Source organism: Triplophysa rosa, linkage group LG19 (genome assembly GCF_024868665.1).
Source record: "Triplophysa rosa linkage group LG19, Trosa_1v2, whole genome shotgun sequence".
Taxonomy (NCBI): domain Eukaryota; kingdom Metazoa; phylum Chordata; class Actinopteri; order Cypriniformes; family Nemacheilidae; genus Triplophysa; species Triplophysa rosa.
In genome coordinates this window covers 3,686,499-3,714,039 of record NC_079908.1, presented here as the reverse complement: position 1 = coordinate 3,714,039, position 27,541 = coordinate 3,686,499, and the positions used below count along the sequence as shown (strand labels likewise).

General features: G+C 44.1%; 1 protein-coding gene across 1 annotated transcript in view; it reads left to right on the top strand.

Moving 5' to 3' along the window:
- The window catches only part of gabra3 (gamma-aminobutyric acid type A receptor subunit alpha3), a 95,165-nt gene that overhangs the window by 56,621 nt on the left and 11,003 nt on the right, over window positions 1–27,541 (top strand). Inside the window, exons 3-4 of the mRNA XM_057360947.1 lie at window positions 8,162–8,283; window positions 10,317–10,384. Coding sequence (XP_057216930.1) covers window positions 8,162–8,283; window positions 10,317–10,384 — 190 coding nt within the window. The remainder of the gene's footprint in view (window positions 1–8,161; window positions 8,284–10,316; window positions 10,385–27,541) is intronic.

Below are 27,541 nucleotides of genomic sequence, written 5' to 3'. Positions count from 1 at the left end.
CCTATTGTTTTCAATTTGAGTTAAACTTTACTTTAACCAAAATTAAAACACTTTGACTTTTGAGATTCAAAATGAGCAAGAAGAGACTGGCATTAGCTCAGCAACGCTGCAAAAACATTACATTTTTCCTAAGCATTTTTGTCTTGTTGTTTAGTAAAAATATTTGAAACTTCTTAAATTACAAAACAATTACATAACAATAAAAGTGACCTAAGATATTTAGTCTTGTTTCATGAAAGAAAATATAAGAAATACTGTAGGTAAGTTTATGTTTAAAACAAAATTGTAAATTAAATCTACACTAAGTTACTGGCAAACCTGCAGCAAAACTACAGCAAAGTTTTACTCTGTACAAGATTGATTTTGGCTAGACTTCAAGCCTCTTTATTCTGTGAACTGAGATAGTGACCCAGACGTGGAGGCTTGCAGTCAAGTTCACCCCGGAGAGAATCTTGACTTCCCAATGGTAATGCTTCTTGTCTAAACTGTTTTCTTTGCCTTTCTTAAGATTAAATTACTTTAACGTTATCCTGCATTAAATTATAGCATTAACAATTGGCTTTTTTTTAAATGGCTGCATTGCCTCTAGTAGCCCTAAACAATGCCTGAACAGCAAATTGAGTTTCATTTTATGTTATAGTTTAACCAGATGTCAGATTATAGAGACCTATTTAAACAATAAAGATCTTTCATGTAATGTAATCTTTTTGATTCATGTAATCTAAAATGTCAGTCTTGAATCACCTATATCTCTTATCTATACAGTCTTACAGTCTTATCTCTTATAACTAATGCACAAACAGTAAACAGTTGTAAAATTATCCAATGCATTGAGAAAACAGCATATGCAATTCTCATACATGACCACGAAAGAAATGGAGTTAAATTTGAGACGCTAATAAAATATTACAGGGCAGTTGTGACCTGTCTGAGGCTGGGTGGAAAATCAATGTTCGCTCTGACAACCTTGGGCTATCTAATGAAAGCTGTGAAATAAAGAATAAAAAATAAAAGGAGGATGAAAGACATTCAAATTGAAGGAATTGTACAGAATAATCATTCAGATCAGTGGTTCTCAATGGATTTTGCTTCAGGCTCAGATTTGATATTGGTCATCAAGTGGCAACCGAAAACTATTGTTTATCATCAGTAAAAAAATCCTTAAACACTAAAAGAAAATGCCATGAATTATTTAATAATATAGGCTGAATACTAATTTGTAAATGCATTAACAGAAACCCTGGGCTTAATTTTTTATTGGTATTAACGTTTTTATTGTTCCATCCATGTCCTACAGTATATAGACTTATTTAACTCAACTGTTTAGATATTTGGAAGATTTATAAATAATTATCCCATACGCAGATGACAATATCTTTACTTTAGCCGACAATATCTTGACACAAGCATACGTTCATTACGTTTTGATGAACAAGGACAAAAAATAGCCTTAAAAGAAAAAGTTGCAGGCTAAGTGTCAGTTCAGCTTCTTTTTAAACTACTTCAGAGATTTGTACTCCCAGACTTGTCTAAATATAGAGGGGACTGAATAGGGTCTTGAATGCATTAGACTACCGAAGATGCTTGTGATTGTTTCATTAAGTGTTTTATGCTGACAAAATGAAGAAATGTAGATGCAGACTTGCAAGTGAGAAACATTACATCAGCACAGTTTAGCATTTAATATATTTTAATGAGATGTTGTGCCATTGTGCATCCTTTAAGGGGCGTTCACCCTGACAGACGTTTTCCCGAATAGTTGCTGATTTGAGGCAGCGTGAGTAAACGTTGCGAATTTGATTTGGGCGTGTCCAGCAATCCGACAAAATCTGGAAGAGAAATATTATGCAAATGAGCAGCCACACAATGATAGCAGAGACAGTGAAGACAAATTACATAGAAACGCTTTGCCCTCCAGAATCTTAATTTTTAGCTGCAAGATTTTGACTTGTTGTTTAAATTGCATTAAATAATTTATTTACTACCCGTGCACTGCAATACAATAGCTAGAACTAATTCCAGATGACCAAATAGCTTGCATCCTCAGAAAATGTTTTATCAAAGCTCGAGAGATTAGTAACAATTCTTATAAAAGCACTATTGAATTAATGACGATTTGAATAGGTCTGAGATAATATAATATTAAACTGAGGTCCATATTAAAATTTGTTCTTGTGTGTTGTCATATGTGTTGTAAAGAAACACCAATACAGTTTAAAACAATAGTTGTCAAAAACAAGGTCTTTAATATTCAGACTTTTTTATTTTTTGTAATTGAATATCGTAATGAAATATCTGTTTTGCTTCCCAGAGGAGGTGTATATCAACATTCATATAAAAGTCATTCCCTGAATTATAAAGCATCCCTGCAACATTCTCAAGCCTGTAATCTGCAGCGTAATTCAAACACGTTATACAATATTCAGGAGTTCATTTCGACACCACTTCACTCTGTTGAAACATTACGTGTATGTACACACACACAATGGTGCGTCTCAGTGAAATGAATCACATTTGCTACTATTTGGGCCTTCTGAATATTTTTCTTTGCCACTTACTGGCAGATAGTTGAAAAGGGAGGGATGTGTTGTGATGAGAGAGAAGATTACAAAAAATAGACGAGAGAGGGAAAGAGAGAGAGAGGATAACTACTGTATGTAGAGAATGGTAGGGGAGGTTTGGGACGGTGGGTGAAGGAAGGGAGTTACGGGGAAAAGTCAATTTTTTATTTGCAGGGATGATGTGGTGGTAATGAAGAGGGATGAAGCAGCGGCCGCCAAGGCCCGTGATCCTCCAGCCCCACATTAGAGAGAGAGAAAGAGAGAGAGAGAAAAAGAGAGAGAGAAAAAGAGAGAGTCTAACCTCACAACACCAGATGGGGACACATATGTCATACGTCTAACTGCAAACAGCCTTTACGTGCTTCCTGTCATATCTGCTATCCGACTGACTGTGTCATGTGAAATCAAAAAGCGTTTGCTATATCTATTCATTGTGGGATTTTTTGAGAGTATTTGGGAACCAACATGTTTTATACACCCATATCAGTAGCATGATGCTTGTTTTAACAAACCCCTTACCCTACATATTAAATGTGCCATGAACTGCATTTCTCTATGGTCTACTTATAATGTTTGCATCATCTTTTGTTGTCATCTTTTTCCGAAATTCTGTGTCCAGCTGTGTCCTTAAAAAAATGAATCTGCAGTAAAATGGAGCAAACAAGTGAACAGCGTCTTACTGTTGTGATCTGAAGCTTCATCCTCGATCATGCTAATATCAGTATCATAAGGAAGGCATTGCAAAGACACTGCACAATATCTTGTAATCATTGGAGACATCACTATCGTTTGTTGCTCAAGTAATCCTGTTTTTGCGTCTCGTATTGACTTATCTACTGTATGCATGAATTAGTGGCTGGGGATAGCAAGGCAATGGTGTAGAAGTGGATGTGGTCTTTTGTCACACTATGATGTCATAATGACACAAAATCTGACAAAACAAGAATTGTTGGAGTAACCAAAAAAGTTTTGAGTTCTGAAACTCACTAGATGTATTTATAGTACGATAACCTTTTATAGTTCATCACCCTTTAACCTATAACTTGGCATACTTTGTACACGAGTACACTCTAAAAAGGGCAGGGTTGTTTTGACCCATGCTGGGTAAATATTGGACAGAACACACTGCTGGGTTAAAAATGACCAAATGCTGGGTTATTTTTAACCCAATTGCTGGGTTGTCTTTAGTTTTTGACCCATACTGGGTAAATGTTGGATAGAACACACTGCTGGGTTAGAATTACCTACCATGAGTGGAAACAACCCAGCAGTTGGGTTGAATTAACCCAGCATTGCGTTAAAGACAACCCAATATTGTGTCATTTGTTCTGTCCAATATTTACCCAGCATGGGTCAAAAACAACCCAGCACTTTTAGGGTGTAATATCTCAAATCCTGGGCTTGCTGTGTGCTGTTCCATTTCTTAACAATGATTTTTGACTTGGACCAGTAAACTATAAACCTATCAGCCCCTTTGTCACACACTGTCAACCACCTTTTAAGCCCCCAGAACATGCTATCAACCAGCTAGCAATTGCATAGCTGCATGTTTAAAAACACTTTGAACACCTTAGGCAACTGCATCAAGATTATTATCGTACTTAGATGTTTTTGCCACGTGGAGGGATAGCAGAGAATGAGAGCACATAAAATGATGGGATCTTTTTAGCCAGACTTTATCTTACATCACCTTTCTAAGCTCCAAATCAGGGAACTAACCACTATGCCACAGCTCCAGTGAAAACCTGTGCAGCTGTAAATTTTCCTGTGGTGTACAATCGATGCTGGAGCCCCATATTGCATGAGGCATGTAGAGAGGAACACATTCGAATAAACCTTTGTTAAACTTCTCAAAGGTTTGCCGTAAGGATTGTACTGAGGAGTTGCGTGGGCAGCAACAAAATCTGGTAGCTCGAATCGTCTTTCTTCACCCGTCTGTTTTACCCTGACAATCACTTCATAGTTCACGTACTCCCTCCCTCTTTCGCTTGCTCTCATCCGCCTCTTCTTTCTTTAATGGGCTGTAAATTACCTTTAAAGATTCAGCTTCAGAGGGTTATATAAACCCACTGAAAAGCTAGGGAACTAAGGTGGAGGAAGACTTGAAGCGTAGCCTCATGAATCCTGCTAATAAACCTCTGGTTTGAGTTCAAAGAACAGCCTTCCTAACAGAATGAAGTTTTCTAACAAGAACCAGGCTTTCATTAGCTTCAAGTCGATATTGAAAAATGAAATCTGGAAAAATTGTGAGCCGTGGAAAGGAATGAAGCGCAAACCCATTGCCCCAGTCGATCAATTGGATGTTAGCTGCTATTGTTCAACCTGTTTGGTTTCTTTTGGTTGCCCGTACACGTTATCCTCTCAACACACAGGCAATGTCAGGAATGGTCATAGAGGCAGGAACAATGGACCCTTTCTATATTGTGAGTTGTTAAATACAGCGGCTGTGTTCCTGTCAAGGGGAATGGACTGCATCGTCCACCGTCTATTAATAGCAAGGCGCTGATATGCAAAGATGTGGCAGTGAGTGACATTTAGTTATGCGTGAGGTGGAATGGTCGCAAACATGGTTTTCATATGCAAGTAGCACTCTTGAGTGTCATAAAAATATTGCCTTGCTTGGAGTGTGCCATCAATCAGGGTGGCTTGTCTCTGTTTTTAAAAACGGTTCCCTGATATGAATACGTTATCAGGACCCCCTTTAATGACGACACACTGGGAAGGCCATCAGCTTTCAAAATGTCACGTCACTGAGAGTCCGGTTGATCCCACCCACCGGCCAGCTGACACGGACAGATCTCCACTTGTGATTTACGCATACTCGAGCAGGAGGTGAGATGCAAAAGGCACCTTATCAGTCAATCAATGCGATGCTTTCTGCTAAGCCCCCACCACACTCGGATGAAGCGGGATGCAGGGTGAGAAGATATGTGAAACCATAGAGAAAACAAATTAATGCTGGACGTAGCCTGGACCGCTGTTGCTGTGAGCCGGAGGTAGTCATGCTGCCATGTTTGCCGTCTGCACTACTGCTTTTTCAGCTCCAGAATAAAGTTTACAGCCTCTTGAGAGAAAAATATGCCGGAGTACTTTAATGGCAAAATACGGTGTGCAATCACTCTCTTTAAACACACTCTAGTGCTGCAGAAAGGCTTGTTTTTGGGGGCTTCTGGTATTTGCAGCAACACAAAGAGGCATTTTGGTCATTTTGGTTTTGGTTTCATTGTGATGATCTCTTTAATGGGCTCTTGTGAATATTTTTCAGAAGTGCAAAGAGACAAATTATCCATCCCCACCTCTTTAAAGATTCATTTGTAGGGTAAAACTTGCAGTCTTGCAGTGCTTTATTTTCCTGTCACAAGAGGATTAGAAAGGCTTATGAAATACAGTCACATGGATCTGTATGTTCGCGGGTGAATTTTTGATAGACTTCCTGTTTTGGGTTCTATTTTCGGCCTTCAAAGGTCAGCATGTAATTGGTCCAAGGTCGCTTCCATCGCAGCTTGATTTGATTGAGGACAGCACTCATTATCTTGTCAGTTTTCTGTGTTTCATGCCCTGCAATGCACTGCATTGTTCATGGGGGAATCACAAGCCCAGCAAGACATAATTATTCTGCACATTTCAGGTAATTAAAGAACCAGTGGTTGACTGCATATTCAAGACCCATTTGCAACTCAGGGGATATTATGTGGCCGAATCCCGGAGCGGGGATTTTTGCAAAGCCATATTCAACTGTGACAGGTTTCATTAATCCACTTGAACTTTTCTCAAATCTGTCACTGTTTCTGTTATATGTATATCCTTTTTCTCAGTCATGTTCTTACTGACGTAGTATTTCCTTGGTGTGCTGCCTGGCAGAAGCATAGTCCATGGACCGCCTACAGTCCGTCCACTGGCCGTATGATACATGTACAAAACTGGCAAGCATAAGCAGAAAATCAGCAGTCTATCTGATTGGCTGATTGCAAACAACTTCAGCGAGTCAGCCCACCTAGCCTCAATGTCATGTTTACAAGGTAGTAGGGTGATACATTGAGAGCCTATGAACATACTTTAGTTAAATACTTTGTAACAAGTGAACAATATATCATTCGACTGTTTTCTGAGTTATTTCTGTGAAAATATGTTTGTACTTTTGCAACTATTTCAGAAATTTTCTCTAATTTGTTAGTCTACTACAGTTCACAGACCACCACATCTGTGCAACTTCTTGAATGTGGTAAAAATTTTGTTATTGTTATGGTTTTAAAAGCAACACTTTACAATAAGGTTGTATTGGTTAATATTTGTAAATACTAGGGATGCACAATATTATCGGCACGCAGATATTATCGGCCGATTTTGGCTTATAAATTAAATATCGGCATCTGCCCATTTTGAAAAATTACAATGATATGATTTGCCGATAAAAAGATGTGTTGTTTGTGTAGACGTTCTGACATACAGTATGAGCGTGCACTCTCATAGCCCTGGTAAAGACACCAGCTGTCTATAGGGTTAAAGTATATTAGTATTGTCTAAAATGATTTGAAAAATATCGGCATATCGGATATCGGCAAAAATGAAATATTGTTCATTACTATTAAATGCGTAAGCTAACATTAACTAACAATGAGCTATATCGTTTTCAGCATTTGTTAATCTTTGTTAATGACAGTTAATGCCAATAACTATTCATGTTCATTAAATAACTGTTCATGTTAGTGCATTGTGTATTAAGTAATGTTAACAGTTACTACTTCTGATTTAAATAATTTATTAGTAAATGCTGAAACTATTGTCACATTTATTAAATAATCATCTGATCTCAATTAATTGGCTTAATGCAATTAATTATTGTACACCTTTAAAAGGCCCAAAGTGATATGTAATATCTGCCTTGTGCTTGTGTTTTATTACATTTGAATTACATTTCTCCATAATTTGAATTGTATCAGCTCAGCATTTTTGTGTGTAGAACAAGTGTTTCAATTTCCTATCTCATTTAGTTTGGGTACTTTGGACTTTACAGTGTTTCCTGATACTGTAGGGTCATTGTAACGTGATAGGTTTTGGTTATTTACATAATTTTCACATTTTTTAAAGGTTGTCAAAGCTGTAAAAAGACAATTAATTGGCATAATCATAATTATGTTTTGGACTGTTAATCGTTATCCAAATTGTATAATTGTGACAGCTCTAGCTGTGTACAGACACATTACTTTATAGAAGGATTTGGTCATCAGCTACTGTACCTTCTGGATCATTGCGGCATTAGAGGTTTGTTTGAGAGGAAGGTGTAAGAATCAAGAAATCAGGTATATAATAAAAAGATCTAAGACCCAATTTAAGTTCAGGCTTTGTTTGTTTGTATCGTTAGATGCGTTAGATGTTATTTCTTTCTTAAGACTGGTCAGAGTGATTCACAGTGATGGCATCTTCCACCTGAGGAGGCATCAACCGTAATAAATCTTCAAAGAATAAAAGATCAAAGATGCTGACCAAGATCTCTCTCAATCCATCCCTGACCCTCACACTCGTCTTGTTATTTTGCTTTAGTTTGAATGCATGGAATTCCCAACTTCCTCAGTCTCAAAACCTTTCTTTCTTCTCCACAGGGCTGTAGCAGGACATAGAGAACCCATTCCAGATGACAGCAAAGACAACATCACCATCTTCACTCGAATCTTGGACCGCCTACTGGACGGTTACGACAACAGATTGCGCCCCGGACTTGGCGGTAGGCTAAACGATTGTAAACATTTTCTTCCACACGGTCCCCAGTGTAAATATCCTTGCCTTATTGCTCAACAGTGATGAATTGCTTGATTGCCTTGCGGGACGAGTGTGACCTTCCTCAGCTGTCCTCCGCCTCGCTCTCATTATTGACATATTTTGTCAGGCGGCGCTCTCGAAGTCTCGCACCTCTCAGATCCATAACAGATTGCGTTTTGAAGCAGTGAAATTACTCATCTTCTCTCTGCACTGTAATGTTTATCAATAGGAAACTCTGTCGCAGTACAGCACTCTCCTGAGATCACTTACAAATCTTAAGCTTAAGGAGCCCCAGGAGACGCTTGTGTTACAGAATTTTGATGAAAATAAAGAAGTCTTGCCCACTACTGTGATGTTACGACCACCGAATGCTCCATTAATCATCATGAGGAAGTTGATCGGTTCCCCTGATCATTTCGGTTAAGGGCCTCATTTTGATTCGTCTGCTATCTGAGGATCAGCGATATGGTGCCTATTCTCGCAACGCTTTTAAGTTTATTTCAGTTTTACAGTATATGGCGGTTTAAGTGACTGGTAATCCTCTCGAAAGTAAAATCACATTCAGTCAGAACATCGAAGTTTAAATGCTTTGATTTCCAGACATGAATGTGTCATATTCAGTCTCCTTATGACATTTTCAGAAACGGCCAGCAGAACTCCATTAGAGCATCTCCCACTGTGTATGTTTATTATTCACCACGGAGGTCTGACAGAGTGAATCTCTAGTGACCTCTAAAAGTACAGGGCCTCAACTGTGAGCCCAGCAGTGGCCAGTCAAAAACCGTGATGTACATTTTTGATGAATGGGTGAAGTCACATTGGCGCACTGAGAGCTGTGGCCCATTGCCACGGCGGAACTGGATGGCTTCCATCGAATGTTCAGACGGACTTCTCTCTTCCTGTTGTCTGCGCAATTCTGGCCACCGTCCAGTCAATTCTCTCAAGCTCCATCAAATCTTTCCGTTTCAGCCCTGTTTTACATGCTGATGTCCAGTACACAACTTTAAATCACATTTACAACTTTTCACTTAGGTGGAACACTGAGACATAATGACTTAGGTCACTAACACATAGCACAAGGTGTACTTAACCAGGTTAGGGTACCAGGGGGTACTCTTTACACTTGATTTGTGAAATGTAGAAAATTAAAATTTATAGACAACAAGAGAGCCAAAGAAAGAAACGTAAAGTTATAAAATAATAGATTCCCTAGACTTCACCACAGGATTGATTTTAGTTTTCATTTTCATCAGCATTGAATGTGAATCAGTAATAATTGCTATAATATGGAAAACAATAATGTTAAACTATTTCGAAAACAATGGAAAGACCACTTTTCTGATACACTTTTGTGTCGATAATGGGGTAACTGTGTCTTACTAATAGGGTTGTGGTCCATAAGACAACATAAGACTGTACTAAGTAGGTAAATGCTTGGGTGGTGGGTGTACGCAGAGAACATGTCTATGTGCATCTTGGAAAAAAGTTTGTATTTGTAGAAACTTTCTAAAGTATAGTAAACTATAACAAAAACGTTTTCTGGAATTCGTTTTGAGGCTACACCACAGTTATGACTATAACAATACAGAGGAACTGTATTGCATTTTTTCCCAGATGATAAACAATTTTTAAAATTGGAAAGTGCCCTAACCTCATAAAGTTATTGTCTGTGAGAATGCTATAGCGCAGGTCCTGTGCGTACATCTCTTTAGTTTTCCCGACACTGCTCCAGTGAGAGTCACATTTTGTGGTAATGATCCTTCAACATTAGACATGAAAATTCTTCAGCTTCTCCAAAACAACATAAAAGGTTTTATTTGATGTTTAAACTACCGGCTGTTAGTAGTGGATTGTTGTACTGCTTTTACAGAACCCCAGTGATCAAGGATTTTAAGACTATGGACTTTCTGAAAGACTTATATAAGAAACAACAGCCTCACATTATGCTCAATCTATTAGTTAATTCAGGTCTTCATTTTGCTCTTCCTTACGTTTCAGAGAGTGTGACTGAAGTGAGAACAAACATCTATGTGACAAGCTTCGGGCCAGTATCTGACACCGATATGGTACGTGAACTCTTTCATTGCATTTATATTGAAAATTTTGGTTCCAAAATGAGATAACTCAAAAATCATGTTTTTTTTATTGTGCATTCCAATTGATATCAATCAAACTGCAGTTGGTTTGTTTTGATTTAAGCCACAATAACTCATCATATACAGTTTGCACGTGTTCATTAGCTTCATTGGCTAAATTTTGTATACTTAGTTCAATCTTCATCCGTGCTAGTGTCAATATTTGTCTCAGATGTATTGCTTTTCAAAATGCAAAATTGGTTTATTGTAGGCGGTGGCAAATAACTGCCACGTGAGAAAATGAGATGATTCCATTACCATTGAATTGAATTTAGAAAGATTTGTATGTGATAGGATATGACACAGTGCCGTCCTTAATTTCTCTCTGTCCCTGTGATTGTGTGAGCTCTGTTTTCCTTTATGGACTCATTTAAGACACAAGCTAATTGGTTGGGAGACGGCACAGAGAAATGCATGCGTCTCAATCATACACACAATTGGCCCTGGTACGCAAGATGAATTGCTGCTGCCGTGCGGCAGCACTTTGTATGTCATTTCTAATAGTGAGAAGACAACATCACGGTCTGTCAAATTATATGGAGCGTGAGATGATACTCAAATTACGCAGCAATAATTATCAAGGTTAACATTAACGTAATCGACCTATAAAGTTGCAAAATTAGAACATTTACAAATGGGGCTCCTCTTCAAAAAGTAGAACAGCTGTTGTGAAAGTCTAATTAAAAAATTACATAATATCTGTTACACAAAGGACAATGTCTTGGGGAAGTTTAGCGCGGAATGTAATCTGTGGTGCATGAACCGTATGAAATGCTCTCAGATGCATCCCAGTCTCTCTTTCAAGATGTTTGGGCACCACCCAAGCACCCAGATTCAGGTTGGGAAGGACCAGACAGGAGAAAGGCATGGGGTCTTGAAGCTTTTTGAGTTGTCTGCGTCATGCTGGTATCTTATGAAAAGTCAAATGATGATGCAATATAACCATCTCTCCGCTGGCTGAGGACCAAGGGATCTCTTTGTTCCAGCCAAGAGGAGTAACAGGTCAGCCTCATCAAACCTCTGTGAGCATATGAACTTAATGGTCAGTCACTGGACAATTGGCCTGGGACATTACTCTGCAGGTGTACCTTTCATCACAGACCCCAGGGGTAAGCTGTTGGGGATGAGCCCATGCCTGTTTGCACCTGAGGTCAAAGCACATTTAAATAGTCCACTATTCTGCTTGACATCTTTTCATATTTCAACACTTGCCCCCCCCCAAAATGTTCAGTGGTATTTCTGCAGAAGTTTGCATTCATCCTGGTCGTCACACAACTTTTTGCATTCATTACAGGATCTCCAGGGAAACCTTTCCCTCGTGGTATTTCAAATATGCACAGCCTCAGCAACGTCAGCACCCCTTAATGTAGTTCGCTGGATATTTGCTGTATTACCGAAATCACATTTTGACGTTTATATACTGAACCTGCATTCTTCAACGCTTCAGCACCTTTTGAAGTTTTGCCTACGATTCATCTTATTGTAACTGTCTGCATGGGAAAACTCTTCATAATGCATAATGGAGAGAATCCATATATCGGATGGCCATAGATGTCAAATCCTGCAGATGAATAGACTTGTATCTCTGAAGTCATGCATTAGCTGATCTAAGCTGGCATCTGTTTTCACTGTACAAGATTTAAGCTATTGATTCACAACTATATTAAATGTTTCGCTGAAGTCTGCTTAATGTATTCACTACAACTTAAAATACGTTGACATTCATGCATCTGGCAGATGCTCTTATCTGGAGCAACTACCAATTAAGCAACAGGTTTTTTTTTCAACCCGATCCGGTTGTTTTTATCGAGTGTCTTATTTCAGTTTCAAACCGTTCTCCTGATTTGCACCCTGAGAGCTGTTTCAACAGTTTGTGCAAATGTCAGGTTTGCGTCTGATAACATTATCTGTTGTCAGGCTTTGTAGCGAGTCTCTCCCGTGACTCCGCTCACGCTTATCCAGATTTGTCACAGGCTCATTGTTCACTTAACTTTGTGTGGATTAGCACCAGAGTACATCACAGGAATCGCAGAGTTAAGACAAAACTCCTGTTCTGACATCCACGGCTCGACATATTTATCATGTTGCTCTAGCGTTACACAGATATCCATCTGCTTCTCTTAGATGTGTGTTTATTAGGTCTCATTTAAGCCAAGCATACACTACGGTACTGTGAGACTACTTGAATTGCTATGGCGCTTACACTACACAACAAGGTTTCATATTCTTGTTGCAGCAGCACTCACACTACACTGCAAAAAAAATTACGCTGAAGTTACTTAAAATTTCATGTAGAACTGGCTTAAAAATTGGTCGCAAAAATGATGCACTATATTTTTAAGCAGCATAACCTAAAATACTTTAGTAGCTATTGCTTAAATTTTTGAGTAACCCTAACCCTATTCCCAGCAAGGGATTTTGCTGAATTTTTTCGGTTGGTGTGACTCATAATTTGAAATTGTTTTTACTAACACATTTTTGTTATTTCTACCAAAAAAGTCTAGTTTACCCTCATGATAAAATGTAAGCTCATTTAGATTAATAATTTTATGTTCTTAACACCTAAAATACAGAAACAATGGACAGCTGTGAAATATTAAAAGCTTTATTTTTTCACTGAATGAATTTAAACATGAAACATACTGCAGTTCAGAAATGTAAATTTCATTGTACAACAAAAACAAATAAATATTACTAAACAACAGACATTCTGACAACATTATAACAACAGTAACCATCGACATGGTTTTTAATATTTGTGGTGTTGTATGGATGAGTGTGTATGTGCGTTTGATAACAGTGTAGAGTTATGTTATTTATATAATGTTTTTTTGTGTGTGGTCTTGTATGCTTGCATGTTAAGGGTTGAGCTGAATATGGAGATCTGGAGTATCTGGAGATCCCCCCTCTGGTGATTACTGTGTGCTCTGAAAGGTTGATTAACTTGACCATTGTTGTCCTGAAACAAAACAATATGATATTAATGTATAATATTAATTTAGAATAGTATAACATATATAGATATACAAACTGATGAATGCAAAGATTCAATATGAACTGTTATGTTACACACACAGGTCTGCTGCATCATGTGGAGTTCTTACCTAGTTCTGTATAAGTTCCTCACTATGAAAATCAGGTCTCCCAAGATTTTTTTAACATTCATTCAGGAATATAAAATATAATACAAAGATATTAAAGTCACATAATGGAACTTTACCAGAACTTCACAACATTGCCATAGAGTAATGTCACACTAACAAAGTTGATTGTACATGTACTTAACAAAGTATACTGTGTTTTGTTCACTTAAACTGCTCAGTATGCACATTATGTAACACACACAAACGATTATATAAGTACTACAATAAGATAAAAAATCACTAGCGTTAGCCGACACAATTCTCCTCTATCGTGTCTGCAAAGTGACAGTGTGCCGTTTTAAGGAGTTTCTAACCAACACAATGCATAGAGATTTGAGCCCGCTGTTCCAGCCTCCGCCTTGCACTTCTAGCTCACGGTAAACGGTCACACCCTGTCCGCACCTCAAGATGCGACATACATGACAAAAGATAACAGAAACCATTAACAACAAGGCGTTTGTCGCGTTGCATCGCAACGCTCAAACGCAGTATAGATAAACAGATGAAAGGTAGACAGATGAACGGTTTGAAATAAAGCAATAAAGGCTTTGCGCTCTTTTTAACTCACTTAAAAACGTTGTCTGTTAATGTGGCGCGTTGTGTCAAATTGAAACTAAAAAGCTCAAGGAGCTGAATGGCGAATATAGCCTAACTATCAATGTGTTTTCATGCCATCATAAAAGTAGGCAATCGTGATTGTTTACCACAAATCTCATTTAAGCAATGTAAATAAAATTTATTCTCACAAAAGTTGAAGCGCCCACTGTGCGTGCATGCATGTTTCTGTACATTTGATCGTCTTGGTTATGGATGTAACCTCGGTTCCCTGATGGAGGGAACGAGACGTTGTGTCGAACCGACAGAATGGGGTTTGTCTTGAGAACCTATCATCTTCTGAGTATTTAGAAAAGGCCAATGAAAATTGGCGAATGAAATTTGCATGCCGGGCTCCTCCCCGGATGTCCGGGTATAAGAGGGAAGCCGGCGTGCTCATTCATTCACCTTTGGTTCGAGGAGCCTAAAGCATCCTCCCCCGACCGCTGGGGTGGGCGGCCAGTGTTGTGGCATGAGGGACACAACGTCTCGTTCCCTCCATCAGGGAACCGAGGTTACATCCGTAACCAAGACGTTCCCTTTCTGTCGGTCTCTCGACGTTGTGTCGAACCGACAGAATGGGGTTCCTATGGAAAACGCCACAGCACTGAGCCGCGTCACAATCTCTGCGGAGCGACGTTGACTGGCCTGGGCGAGTCAGACGAACACGCTAGCGCGAAATTATGACCTTCCAGTGGAGAGGAAGGGGGACCCAGAGCTTTCCACAAAAAGTTGGGAAGCCCCCTAACGCCGGCCGTCACGGGCGGAGGCCTGATTCTCTAAATGGCGAGAAGCCGCCCGGCACCGTACGGGCCACTGGGTAAGCATTATTTCCCCCTGGGGGAAAAACGCTGCAGAGGCCACTACCTACCGTAGGGAGGAATTAGTGGAGACACCACATGGTCTCACCATCAGGGGAGAACTCATGGGAGGAATGTGCGGACTGCAGGAGTTAACCGCAAGGTGGGAGTCCACCTGGGGAGGTCATGGGTTGCCAAGGTGGGAACCATTCATGAGGATACATCAGACGGAACAGCCCACGGAGGGGGGGTTACCACGTCTGGAGCACTAGGTCCGGTTAGAGCTATGTGGGAGATAACTCAACTGTTCCCCGGCCTAAGGGGGCAGGGCTGCTCTGCCCAGCCTGTCCCCTGGAAGGGTGCTAGTGATGGATGGAATGCCTGTTCTTTACCCGAGGGGAAAGAAGTGAGGCGGGATCGCCACTGCTCCCCCCGGAGGGGGAAGGGCTTCCGCAGGCGTACGCCCTACCGGCTGCTGGTCCCACACCTTGCCAGGATGCGGGCTGACACTGGTTCCGCGCGTAGGTATTAGAACCTCACAGAGTTGCTGGGCATAGCCCAACCCGAAGCTCTGCAGATGTCTGCCAGAGAGGCGCCCTGAGCCAGTGCTCATGAGGGGTGTGCCTCACCCCCACGGGCAGGGACGAATAGAGATCGGTATGCCCTAAAGAGGGCATCCCCGACCCAGTGTGCCAGCCTCTGTTTGGAGACAGCCCTCCCTTCTGCTGACCTCCAACACAGACAAAGAGCTGCTCAGAGCTTCTGGGCTCTGCGTGTGGTCCAAGTAGAGGACACAACACGGATAGGTTGGGTCTTCCTCCCCGGTGGGGAGCGCCTGCAGGTTCACCACCTGGTCTCTCGGGAGAGTGGTGGGAACCTTGGGCACGTAGCCGGGGCGGGGTCTCAAGATAACTTGAGAATCCCGGCCCCGAGTTCTAGGCAATCTGTGGACACGGAGGGCGCTTGCAGATCCCCTACCCTCTTGGAGGTGAGCGCCATGCGGAAAACCGTCTTTATCAGGACTGAGAAAGAGTGGCAATCCCGAGAGGCTCGAAGGGGGCGGGGCCTCTTGGGGCCTGCCACCTAGGTCGCAAGAGGGTACGGAGCGCGGAAGGTGGTCACCCTCTCGCGCCCCTTAGGAACCTAATGACCAGGCCATGCTGTCCCAGAGGCTACCCAGCACTTGGGTCATGATGAGCGGCCGAAGCGGCTACATACATTCCCAGTGTGGAGGGGGAGAGGTTACTCCCCAGTCTCTCTTGAGGACGGGACAGCTCGTACCCGACCGAGCAACTCCGTGGGTCTTCTCACCGAGAAGAGCACCAGGACGAGAAGAGGCGCCACCTATGGGCGTATAGCCACCCAGTGGCCGAAGCCCTAGACTGAGTGACGTCCCAACCAGACCGGGGGTGGGTCACTCAGGATCTCCTCGTCCCGTCCAGACATGGAGCCCAGGTTCTGCCTGGGATGCCATAACGTGCCCTTCCCCTGGGAAAACAGGTCCTTCGTCAGGGGAATCGGCCAGGGGGGAGCTGTCGTCAAGAGCATTAGCTCCGAGAACCAAGTCCGGTTGGGCCAGTGTGGCGCAATGAGTAACACTTGATGCTCCTCTTCCCTGACCTTGCACAGGGTCTGTGCAATGAGGCTCACTGGGGGGAAGGCGTACTTCCGCTTGTCCCGCGGCCAGCTGTGCGCTAGGGCATCCGTGCCGAGGGGTCCCTCGGTCAGAGAGTACCAAAGCGGGCAATGGGTGGTTTCGAGGGAGGCAAACAGGTCCACCTGGGCCTGCCCGAACTGCACCCAAATGAGCTGGACTGCGCGGGGGTGGAGTCGCCACTCTCCGCGAGGCGTAGACTAACGAGAGAGCGCATCGGCTGTCTGGTTCAGGTCGCCTGGGATAAACGTGGCACGCAGGGAGCGGATCACCTGCTGACTCCACCGGAGGAGGAGATCTAGGATGGGGCGCACCCCCCCGCCTTTTTTGGGGACGATGAAGTAAGGGCTGTAAAACCCCTTGGACATCTCGGCTAAGGGGACGGGCTCGATCGCACCCTTCGCCAGAAGGGTGGCGACCTCGCTCCGTAGTACGGGAGCATCCCGGCCTCTGACCGAGGTGACGAGGATGCCCCAAAACTTGGGCAGGTTTCTGGCGAACTGGATCGCGTAGCCGAGACGGATCGTCCTTCTTAGCCACCGTGACGGTGTGGGAAGCTCGAGCCAAGCTCCCAGGGACCGTGACAGGGGGACTAAGGGAACGATCTGCTTCATCGACCCCCCGGGGGGTGGTTCGATGGCTGGCAGTGCGGGTCTCTCGCCGGGGGCGGGCCCCCGGGAAGAAGACTGGCTCTGCTGGCTTGCCTGCCTGGCGATGCAGACCCCAGCACCGTCGATTTGAGAGTGCTGAGGACTGCAAAATACATTCGATGTTGCGCCTCGCCAAGACGCAACGTCGAGTGGCCGAACACCGTCTGACTGAGGGTGAGAGCGGCTGTGAAGAACACCCAGGGAGATAGGAAACTCTTTTCGTGAAAAAGTGGGCGCTAGGCCCCCGTGGGGACCTAGCTGATGTAGGAACGGGGCAGGAACCATCCCGGATCGACCGTCCAACGATGTCATGGCTGGATACGGGCCCGATGGTGTTAACCTCCCTGGGGTCTTCCCGTCAGGAACGCTTCTTCCTCGAAGGTTGTTGACGGGGTGGTGGTCTCCCCTTCGACGCCCTCTTCCGGGATGCCGCCTGGGTAGGGAGCGCTGGAACCGGAGCTGGCTTCGAAGGGGGCCGGGGCTGCTGGGAAGCAGAGGCCGCACGGGAACTCGAAGGCCTACGGGCGGCCGAGTCTCGGCGGGGAAGAATATGGCTAATCGCCTCCGTCTGCTTCTTCACCGTCGAGAACTGCTGAGCGAAGTCCTCGACAGTGTCACCAAACAGCCCACCCTGCGCAATGGGCGCGTCGAGAAAGCGGACTTTCTCAGCGTCGCTCATTTGCGCAAGGTTGAGCCAGAGATGCCTCTCCTGGACCACCATGGTGGACATCGCCCGACCCAGGGCCCGCGCGGTCACCTTGGTCGCCCTTAGAGCGAGGTCGGTGGCGGTGCGGAGTTCCTGCATTAACCCAGGGTCGGTCTTACCCTCGTGGATCTCTTTCAACGCCTTGGCCTGATGGACCTGCAGGATGGCCATGGCGTGGAGAGAGGAGGCAGCTTGGCCCGCGGCAGTGTAGGCCTTCGACACCAGCGATGCCGAAGTCCTACATGCTTTGGACGGGAGTTTCGGTCGACCTCTCCAGGTGGACGCCGCCTGCGGGCACAGGTGCACCGCGACTGCACGTTCCACCTGGGGCACGTCGACGTAACCCCTAGCCGCCCCACCATCGAGGGAAGAGAGAGCGACGGAACCGGTTTGACGTGTACGCGCCGAAAAGGGGGCGTTCCACGTCTTCGCCAGTTCCTCATGCACCTCCGGGAAAAATGGAACCGGGGTTGGGCGCGGCTTGGAGTCGCGCTCAGAGCCCAAGAACCACGTATCCAACCGTGAGCGCTGGGGGAGAGGCACCGGAGTACACTCTAACCCAATGCACACGGCGGCCCGGGAAAGCATGGCCGACATCTCGACATCCGCCTCCTCCTGAGCTCGCCCCCCCCTAGGGGGGAGCTGCAGAGAGTCGTCGGGATCGGATGCCAGCAATTCGCACTCCGATGCTGCGATGGACATCTCATCCTCATCACGCATCATGTCCGACTGCGTGAAGGAGGACGCTGACGGTGTGGCACCGCCAGCTAGGGAACAATGAGACGAGCGAGACGGGGTGCGAGCGGTCCGCGAGCACTTGGCTGACGGATAAGCACTCGCAGAAATCCCCATATCACCCTCGCCGCTCGCCTTGGCGGACGGAATGGCCTTAGCCATCCTAGTCACAGCCCGGGAAGCATGCGAGGTGGTGGCTAATTTTCCGGAGAAAACAGCCACCCGTGACCGCAACGTCTCTATGACCATCTGCCCGCAGTGCGGGCAAGATGAGTCCACGAAGGCTGCCTCAGCGTGTTGGACCCCCAAACACCTGACACAGACATCGTGTTTGTCCCCATCCTCGATGAGGACACCGCACCCAAGAGAACAGCGGGACATGCCACGCTGGAGAATTTAACTCTTTTTGTGAATGCAGACGGTGAGGCACCGTCTGCAGCTCGAACACCTCTGGAACCGCCGAGACGCCCAGGGGAAGTCGCTGCAGGAAGGGACAGTCCGCTGCACCACGTCATAGAACCGGCAATGTAGAGAGTCTTTGCTAAGCAGCAAGAGAAGATCTTCATAACCGAAGGCTCCGAAGAACAAAAGGTGAATGAATGATGCACGCCGTCTCCCTTTTATACCCGGATGTCCGGGTCGGAGTCCGGCATGCAAATTTCATTTGCCAATTTTCATTGGCCTTTTCTAAGCAGTCGGAAACGATTGGTTCTCAGGGACGAACCCCATCTGTCGGTTCGACACAATGTCGAGAGACCGACAGAAAAGGAACTTACATTTTTGGTAGAATTTGTTTGCAAATGCTTCTACAAAAAGTGATGCAGCCGTGAAAGCCAGCTTTATTGTGGCTGAAGAAATCGCCCGAGTTACCAAGTGTTTTTCAGAAGGTACATTTTTAAAGCAGTGTATGCTGAAGATATGTGAGCAAGTGTGCCCTGACCAGAAAGGCCTTTAAAAATGTTAGCTTGTCAAGAAACACTATGCAGACTGACTATGTGTTCAGAAACATGTCTTTTATTTTTTTAAATAAACTGTACAATAGTTGTACACTAGAATACACTTTATTTTACTGGTCTTTTACTGTCAAAACTAGGTATTAATTGAGTTATTACCAAAAGGAGTAATTAAATGCAGATGTAATTATGCAGTGTGATAAAAGAATGGATACATTTATATAGTCTTACAGTTACAACCGGCCCTTTGAGAGCAACCATAATACTGATGTGGCCCGAAATGAAATCGAGTTTGACACCACTGATCTAGACCACTGATTTGTCATTTTTTATCAGTAACACTTTGATGTGTATAAAATTCTATGCATCACAGAATCATGGAATGCTCATAATATATTCATTCTACAGCTCTGTGTCAATGGTCAGTCTATCCTTTCTGCTGTCACCAGTTTTATTGTTGTGTATCTATATGAAAAGCATTAATGCATATTCTAAATCTTTGTCTTAAGGGACAGCATAGTGTCAAAATTCCTTCTAAATATACTATTCTGTTAAACAGCTGTGTGACTTCTTAAAAATTCCTGGGGCAAAAACAGCATCACTGCGTCTGACATTAGTCCCATTATATCACAGAAAATGAGACCACAGCCTCGACCGGGTGCCTGAGCTGTCAGTCATATTACACTATTATGGAAGAAATTAGGCCATGTAAAAAGAAATGGCCAATTCCAGCAGTACGGATGTGACATTTGCAGTTGAAACAAGAAACAACTTCTCAGAGAGAATGCTAATTACCAAAATATCATGCTCTATATGTATGTGTAATGATAAACCCCTGCCAAGTCCAGACAAATGTCCAGTTCAGATTCGGAAACGTACTTATGGACCTGACAAAAATAAACATAGAAACAATTTACCTACTCGGTGGTCAGTTTGGGTCGATTTAGATTATTATCATGCGATAGATGACATTTCTGTGAAATTGCATGAATGTCAGATAACTGAAGAGACAAAGAAATGTACAATACATTATAAATAAATGTATATTTCACTCAACAATGGGATCAGTAACAATCAGACACAGCAAAATACAACTTCTTATTTAATTCAGCTTTTCTTTATACTTTATTCCTTTTGCGTTGATGCACAAGCTATTGAAACCCGTTCTAATGCACAACATGGGTCTAAAATGACCCGTATTCATTTTCTATGGTTTTTCATGCATGGCTGAGTGTTTTTGTTTCAACTCTTGCAATTAAATTATTTCAGCATTTATCTTTCCATGATCTATGAAATCGTCTTGGTTACGGATGTAACCTCAGTTCCCTGATGAAGGGAACGAGACATTGTGTCGAGCCGACAGATGGGGTTCGTCCTTGAGAACTTATCGCTTCCGACTTCTTTAGAAAAGGCCAATGAAATTGGCGAATGAAATTTGCATGCCGGACTCCGCCCCCAGATATCCGGGTATAAAAGGGAGACGGCATGCTGCATTCATTCACCTTTGTTCTGAGGAGCCTGAGAACCTCTCACGACTGCTGCAGCAGGCAGCACGTGTTGTGGCATAAAGGACACAACGTCTCGTTCCCTCCATCAGGGAACTGAGGTTACATCTGTAACCAGATGGTCTCTCGATGTTGTGTCGAGCCAACAGATGGGGTTCCGATGGAAGACGCCACAACACTGTGCCCTGTCACAATCTCTAGCGAAGCGACGGTGACTGGCCTGGGCGTGTCAGCCGTGAGTGCTACCGCGAAATTGTAACCTACCAGTGGGTAGGTAGGGGGTCCCAGAGCTTTTCTTGAAAGGTGGGAAGGCTCCTGCCTTCGGCCCTCACAAGCGGCAGCCTTGTTTCTCTAACAGCGAGAAGCCGCTCGGTACCGTAAGGCCACTGGGTAAGCGCTACTTCCTCAATTGGGGGATGCGCTACAGAGACCACTTCCTACCGTAGGGAGGAGTTTAGTGGAGATAACAACATGGTCTCGCCGTATAGGGGAGAAGTCATGAGAGAAATGTACGGACTGAAGGAGTTAACCGCAAGGTGGAGGTCCACCTAGGGAAGGTCATGGGTTGCCAAGCTGGGAACCAATCATGAGGATACATCAGACGGAACCGCCCGATGGGGGGGGTTACAACATCCGGTAGCACTAGGTCCGGTTAGAGCTATGTTGTGGATAACTCAGTTGGTACCCAGCCTAAGGGGCAGGACTGCTCTGCCCAGCCTGCCCACAGGAGGTGCTTGCTTAGTGATGGATGGAGTGCCTGTTCGTCACCCAGTGGGGAAAGAAGTGAGGCTAAATTAGTACGCTGATCCGCCTAGAAAAAAGGGGGGGGGTACTGACATACGCGTACACCCTACCGGCCGCCGGTCTTACCTGATGCCCTGCAAGACTCGAGCTGATACCGGTTTTACGCGGAGGCTGTAGGACCTCGCGAAGGTGTTGGGTGTAGCCCAACCCGCAGCTCTGCAGATGTCCTCCATCTCCTCCTGCAACATCCTCGTTCTCGTTGCTCATACGAATCTATCTTACATTCTTTCAGTGTCGTTTAGTTTCATATCCCCCGTCTCTATTTTTATTTCTGCCTAATGCCTCTTTTTCCACCTGTCTTGTAAAAGATTGCGCTGTTCTGTCCCCTTTGTTCGCTTGTCCGCACTGTCATTGCCCATTCCTCTCTTCCTGGGCTTCATCTGACAAGTTGTGTGCTTTAAAATTTAGGCCAGGCTAATCTGCCCCAGGTGATGTGTCGAGCCTTGCACAAACCGAGGATGACATTGTTAGTCGGGGGCTCGACCCGTTGCATAAAAAGTCCTCGTGTCAATTTTGAAGCTCAGGAGACCATTATCTGCCACACTACTAACCCAGAGCTCGAGATCTCTTGTCATAACCTGGATTCAAACTTGTGTTGCCCATGTGAGCACTGTTGTTTGGTTACCAGAATTCTTCAAAATATCTTCTTTTGTGTTCGATAGAAGAAAGTCAGCTTTAGAAGGACATGAGGGTTAAGTGAATCATGAAAACGTTTTCATTTTTTGGATATACTACCCCTTTAAGTAATAGTTTAAATACAAATATTAATACGTCATAATTTTAATATCCAAAAATGATATAATGTAATTATTAGGGCTGTCAACGTTAACGCATGCGATTCATTTTTTCAGATTAACGCGTTAAAAATATTTAACGCAATTAACACAGCATCCGTTTGTTGGGTCATCCTTTGTCTAGGTTACATTATATAATCACGCTCTTATACGTGTACAGGCTTTTAAACCACTTAAAGGTGGGGTGTCCGATTTCTCATAGCCGTTGTTGATGTTCAAATCATCAAAACAGACACATCCCTACCCCATCTTTCGCTTTCGTCAGCGCTCGGCTCGACTAATGTCCATCCTGTGCACTGTGCACCTTACTGCTGATTGGCTACAAGGTTATTTTGGTACTCGGCCCGACTTTGTCTAAACGAGCGTAATTCGGAAATCGGACTCCCCGCCTTTAAGCGCGTTTTGAAACTTGCTTTGCTTCAGTGAAGATAGACAGCTTCTAGATGTGGGACGTGGCAAAACGCACCCCGAGGTCCAGTCTGGTGTATACAGTCACGGGCTTAAAGCTGCGTCAGTGAATCTCTGTCAGAATCTGTCAGACAGCGCACCAGTATTAAGTTCTCTTTCGTGCTATGCCAGAAAGCCCGTTTTGTCTAGCATTTTTGTAAGCACAGGCTTCAACGTGTTAAATAAAATCTTAAATCAATGCAAAGAGTTGTGAAGATGGGAGTGGCGTCATCTGCTTTAAGAGACAGCTCTTAAAGGGGCCACATTCTTAAACCTGCTGCTGTGACTCCTGTCACTAATGTTAATCAACGAACAAAAGAAAAGAGTATTCAAAGTATTCTGTAGCTTTAACGAGAATTCTTCTGTATTTAATTTACAATTTAGCATTAAAGACTGTATTTGTGTTTGAGAATTTCTATTAAATTTCTGTTTATTTCCTACACGTTAGCTCTCAATTATACAGTTGAATGTTAAAATAAATTAAAAATAATCAATTTAATAGAGACAACAGTAACAGTACTAATATCAGAATGTTGGCTTTCATTCATAAAATGATGCTGTTAAAGAAATCTGTTGTTTCTACATTAATTTGAAGATTAAATGTGAAATTATTAGATTGGAAAAGTATATTTTAAAACATTAATGTTATGTTATGTAAGACACACACACGTACACAGACAAGTACCCACACACACACACGCTCAGTGAGAGCACACATTTAAGATAAAGGAGAGAGAAGCACAGGTCAAATATAACAGACTATAAATTCCTATATGCATTATTAATTAAGTAAAACTTTAAAATTCTAAAGCAGCCCCCCCGGCCAGGCAAATAGTGCAAAAACAGTATGCAAACGGTGGCGAGGTTCAGACCTCGGTTTCTGACTTTAGGTCCCCACTCTCGGTCCATGTTGTCGTCGCAAGATGTTAACGACAGACGCTTCCCTCACGGGCTGGGGCGCGGTCTTAGATGGCCGTCCAGCCCAGGGGGTCTGGAGAGGTCAACTTCTCGATTGGCACATCAATTGTCCTAGTGCGGGCGGAAAACACTTCAGTAGTCTCGTACGTAAATCACCAGGGCGGTCTGCGGTCGCGCCACCTGAACAAATTGGCCCAGCAGATCCTGCCTTGGGCAGAGGGCAAATTCCTGTCCCTCAGTGCGATTCACATCCCGGGGCATATGAATGTGGGAGCAGACTTGCTGTCCAGACAAGCTGTGACGAACGGGGAATGGAAACTCCACCCCGAGATAGTCAGACAAATCTGGGAAAGATTTTACGAAGCAGAGGTGGACCTCTTTGCTACGCAGGAGACAGCGCAATGTCCCCTCTACTTCTCTCTGACTCCAGCTCCTCTAGGTCTGGACGCGATGGCCCATGCGTGTCCCAGACTGCGTCTTTAAGCATATCCTCCGATAGCTCTGCTCCCGGGAGTCCTGGCGTAGGTCCGTCAACAGGGGTCTCGCCTCCTATTGGTAGCTCCCCGTTGGCCAACCAGAGTCTAATTCTCGGACCTAGTATCCCTCCTCGATGACTCACCATGGGCGATCCCAGTCAGGAGGGATCTCTTGTCTCAAGGGCACGGGACAATACTTCATCCCTGTCCCGAGCTCTGGAATCTCCATGTCTGGCCCCTGAAGGGTAACAGCTGAGAGGTGTTGGGCTTCCGCCCGATGTAGTAGAGACTATTCTAAGTGCAGACCCAATTCACTGCCAGGTTGTTTCAGTGTTGGAGTATCTGCAAGAGAAACTGTCCTCAGGAACAAGCCCCGGTACACTCAGGGTTTATGTGGCTGCCATTTCGGCCTGCCATGCCCTGATTGATGGGGTTTCTGTGGGAAAACACCCTTTAGTCGCCCACTTTATTCGTGGAGCGAGGCAGCTGAGGCCTCCTTCTAGACAGACAGTCCCTTCATGGGACTTAGCTATAGTGCTTGAGGGTCTGGTTGGCGCCCCTTTCGAACCTATGGAGTCAGCACCTGTCAGGCTTCTGACCCTTAAGATGGTTTTTCTAACGGCAATCACTTCTCTTAAGAGAATTGGAGATTTGCAGGCGCTCTCAACCTCGCCCTCCTGTTTAATTTTTGCTCCTGGGATGGTCAAAGCTATTCTGCATCCTCACCCGAGATATCTGCCTAAAGTTTCCGTTCTCCACCGTGCATCCGGTTGTTCTTGAGGCTTTCTGCCCTCCGCCGTTCACGTCGTCGGAGCAGGAACGATTACACTTACTGTGTCCAGTACATGCTCTTCGAAATTATGTCCACCGCACCAGCCAGTGGCGTATATCAGAGCAGCTTTTCATATGTTATGGGGGCCGCAACCGTGGGGCAGCGGCCACCAAGCAGACTATGTCACATTGGGTGAGGGATGCTATTGCTCTGGCCTACAAGGTGCGCGGTCAAGCTTCACCTGTAGGAGTCAGAGCTCATTCAACAAGGCTCATTTCATCTTCTATGGCCTTAGCAAGAGGTGTCCCCTTGCAGCAAGTGTGTGATGCGGCAGGCTGGTCCTCTCCGCACACATTTGTGAGATTTTACAGTCTGGATGTCCATGCTACTCCAGGCGCAAGTGTCCTGGAGTCTACATCCCAGACTCACGTCTGAGACCTCCTCTCGGCTTGTGCACACACACCACACAACCTTGGGGGTGTCCAGACACTTCCAGTGCGGCGGCGTTGGTATTCTCGTTCCCATAGCGTTTGAAACGCAGCATCGAGTGTAGCTTTTGAAAGGGAACATCTCGGGTTACTTGGCTGTAACCCTGTTCCCTGAAAAAGCGGGAACGAGATGCTGCGCCTCAATGCCAAACTGTAGGCGTGCCCGGACGTCCTTTCAGACAAAGTTGGAACCTGAAGACGCGTCCGCTTTCACGCGTATTTATAACCTGCAGGTGCTGGTGTAATTAGCCACGTCACCTGCCGAGGTTATTTAAAGCCAAAAAAAATTGCCGTGTTTGACACACGTGCTTCACAACCGGTCGAACAAAGACTGTTCTCCCCATAGCGTTTGAAACGCAGCATCTCGTTCCCGCTTTTTCAGGGAACAGGGTTACAGCCAAGTAACCACCAAGCCAAGACATTCATGCGCATGCGCACTTTTCAAAAAACAGCGCTTGTATTTTCTTAACAAACTAAAAGATGTCAAATTAAATTAGTTTGTATTTTGAATTATGGATATAGAATGCACTGCATGTTGCTTGCTTAGTTTGCTCGAAGGCATGATGCATGTAAGTCTACATGTCATAATAAAAAGGAACTATGCTTCTAACCACAGCTCTAGACCTGTAGTTCCAACCACGCAACTTTGCAATGCTGTTGATTGTTGGAACGATGGTTTCGGGAAACACTTAAATCATTGAACTATGCTGGAACGACGGAACTTGCGACCATAGTTGGCTAACGATGCTTTTGGGAAACGCACCCCAGATTATTTTTTTTTATCAATTGACAGCACTAGAAATTATATAATGCAATTATATTTTGCTTCTCTCTGCCAAAATTGCCGGCTTAGATATTTTTCATCTCTCATAAACTTGAGCATTTCAAAATGCTCACTGCTTGTTGTGCTCACTTCACACCTCAACACGTGCGGAAGCACACAGTGCCATGCGCTTAGAAGAAATCTGAAGTGTGTATTTGTGTTAAAACACTTACATTTCCCTTGCAATCTAAAAATAACTTTTATGTAAAAATCCTCTTCTGGTGCATTTTGGGTTATTGGAATTGGAATGTTAGCTGTAATAACATTAGTTAGCAATTGTGTGTGCAATGTCATGTGGTTATACTTTCAAATCAGTGTTTTTAACGCTTTAAATACTTTCAATTGCAAGTGGGTTATTCTACTCACTATTTTATTTAATTGTATTTTCCTGCGGGAAGAGACACAAGCCTAAGTCTTCTGAGTGGTTTGGATTGCTGAGTTACAGTACTGCGTGTGTGGGCTGTCCATATCAGTCACTCTGTGTCCTCGCTTAAGGGAATGCAATAATCAAATTAAGTTTCCAAGAAGGATCAGATGAAAGTTAAGTGAGGATTACAGCCATTGTTGGCATGATTCTTTCAGGAAAAAAGCATCTTAAGGAATGTGCACCAACCAAACAAAAGGTCTATAATTTGATTTTACAACAATAACTCATCTTTCTCCTAGCATGTTTATGCTCTTTCTTATAATTTACTGCAGTGTTAAATGTTTCCCGCGCAGTGTCTAGAAGAGGACAATCTGCATCCTTAACGGCTGGCACCCATGAGGGCTGGTATTGTGTTTCCATAGCTACAAGTCGTTACGACAGTTTGCACAAATCCATGCT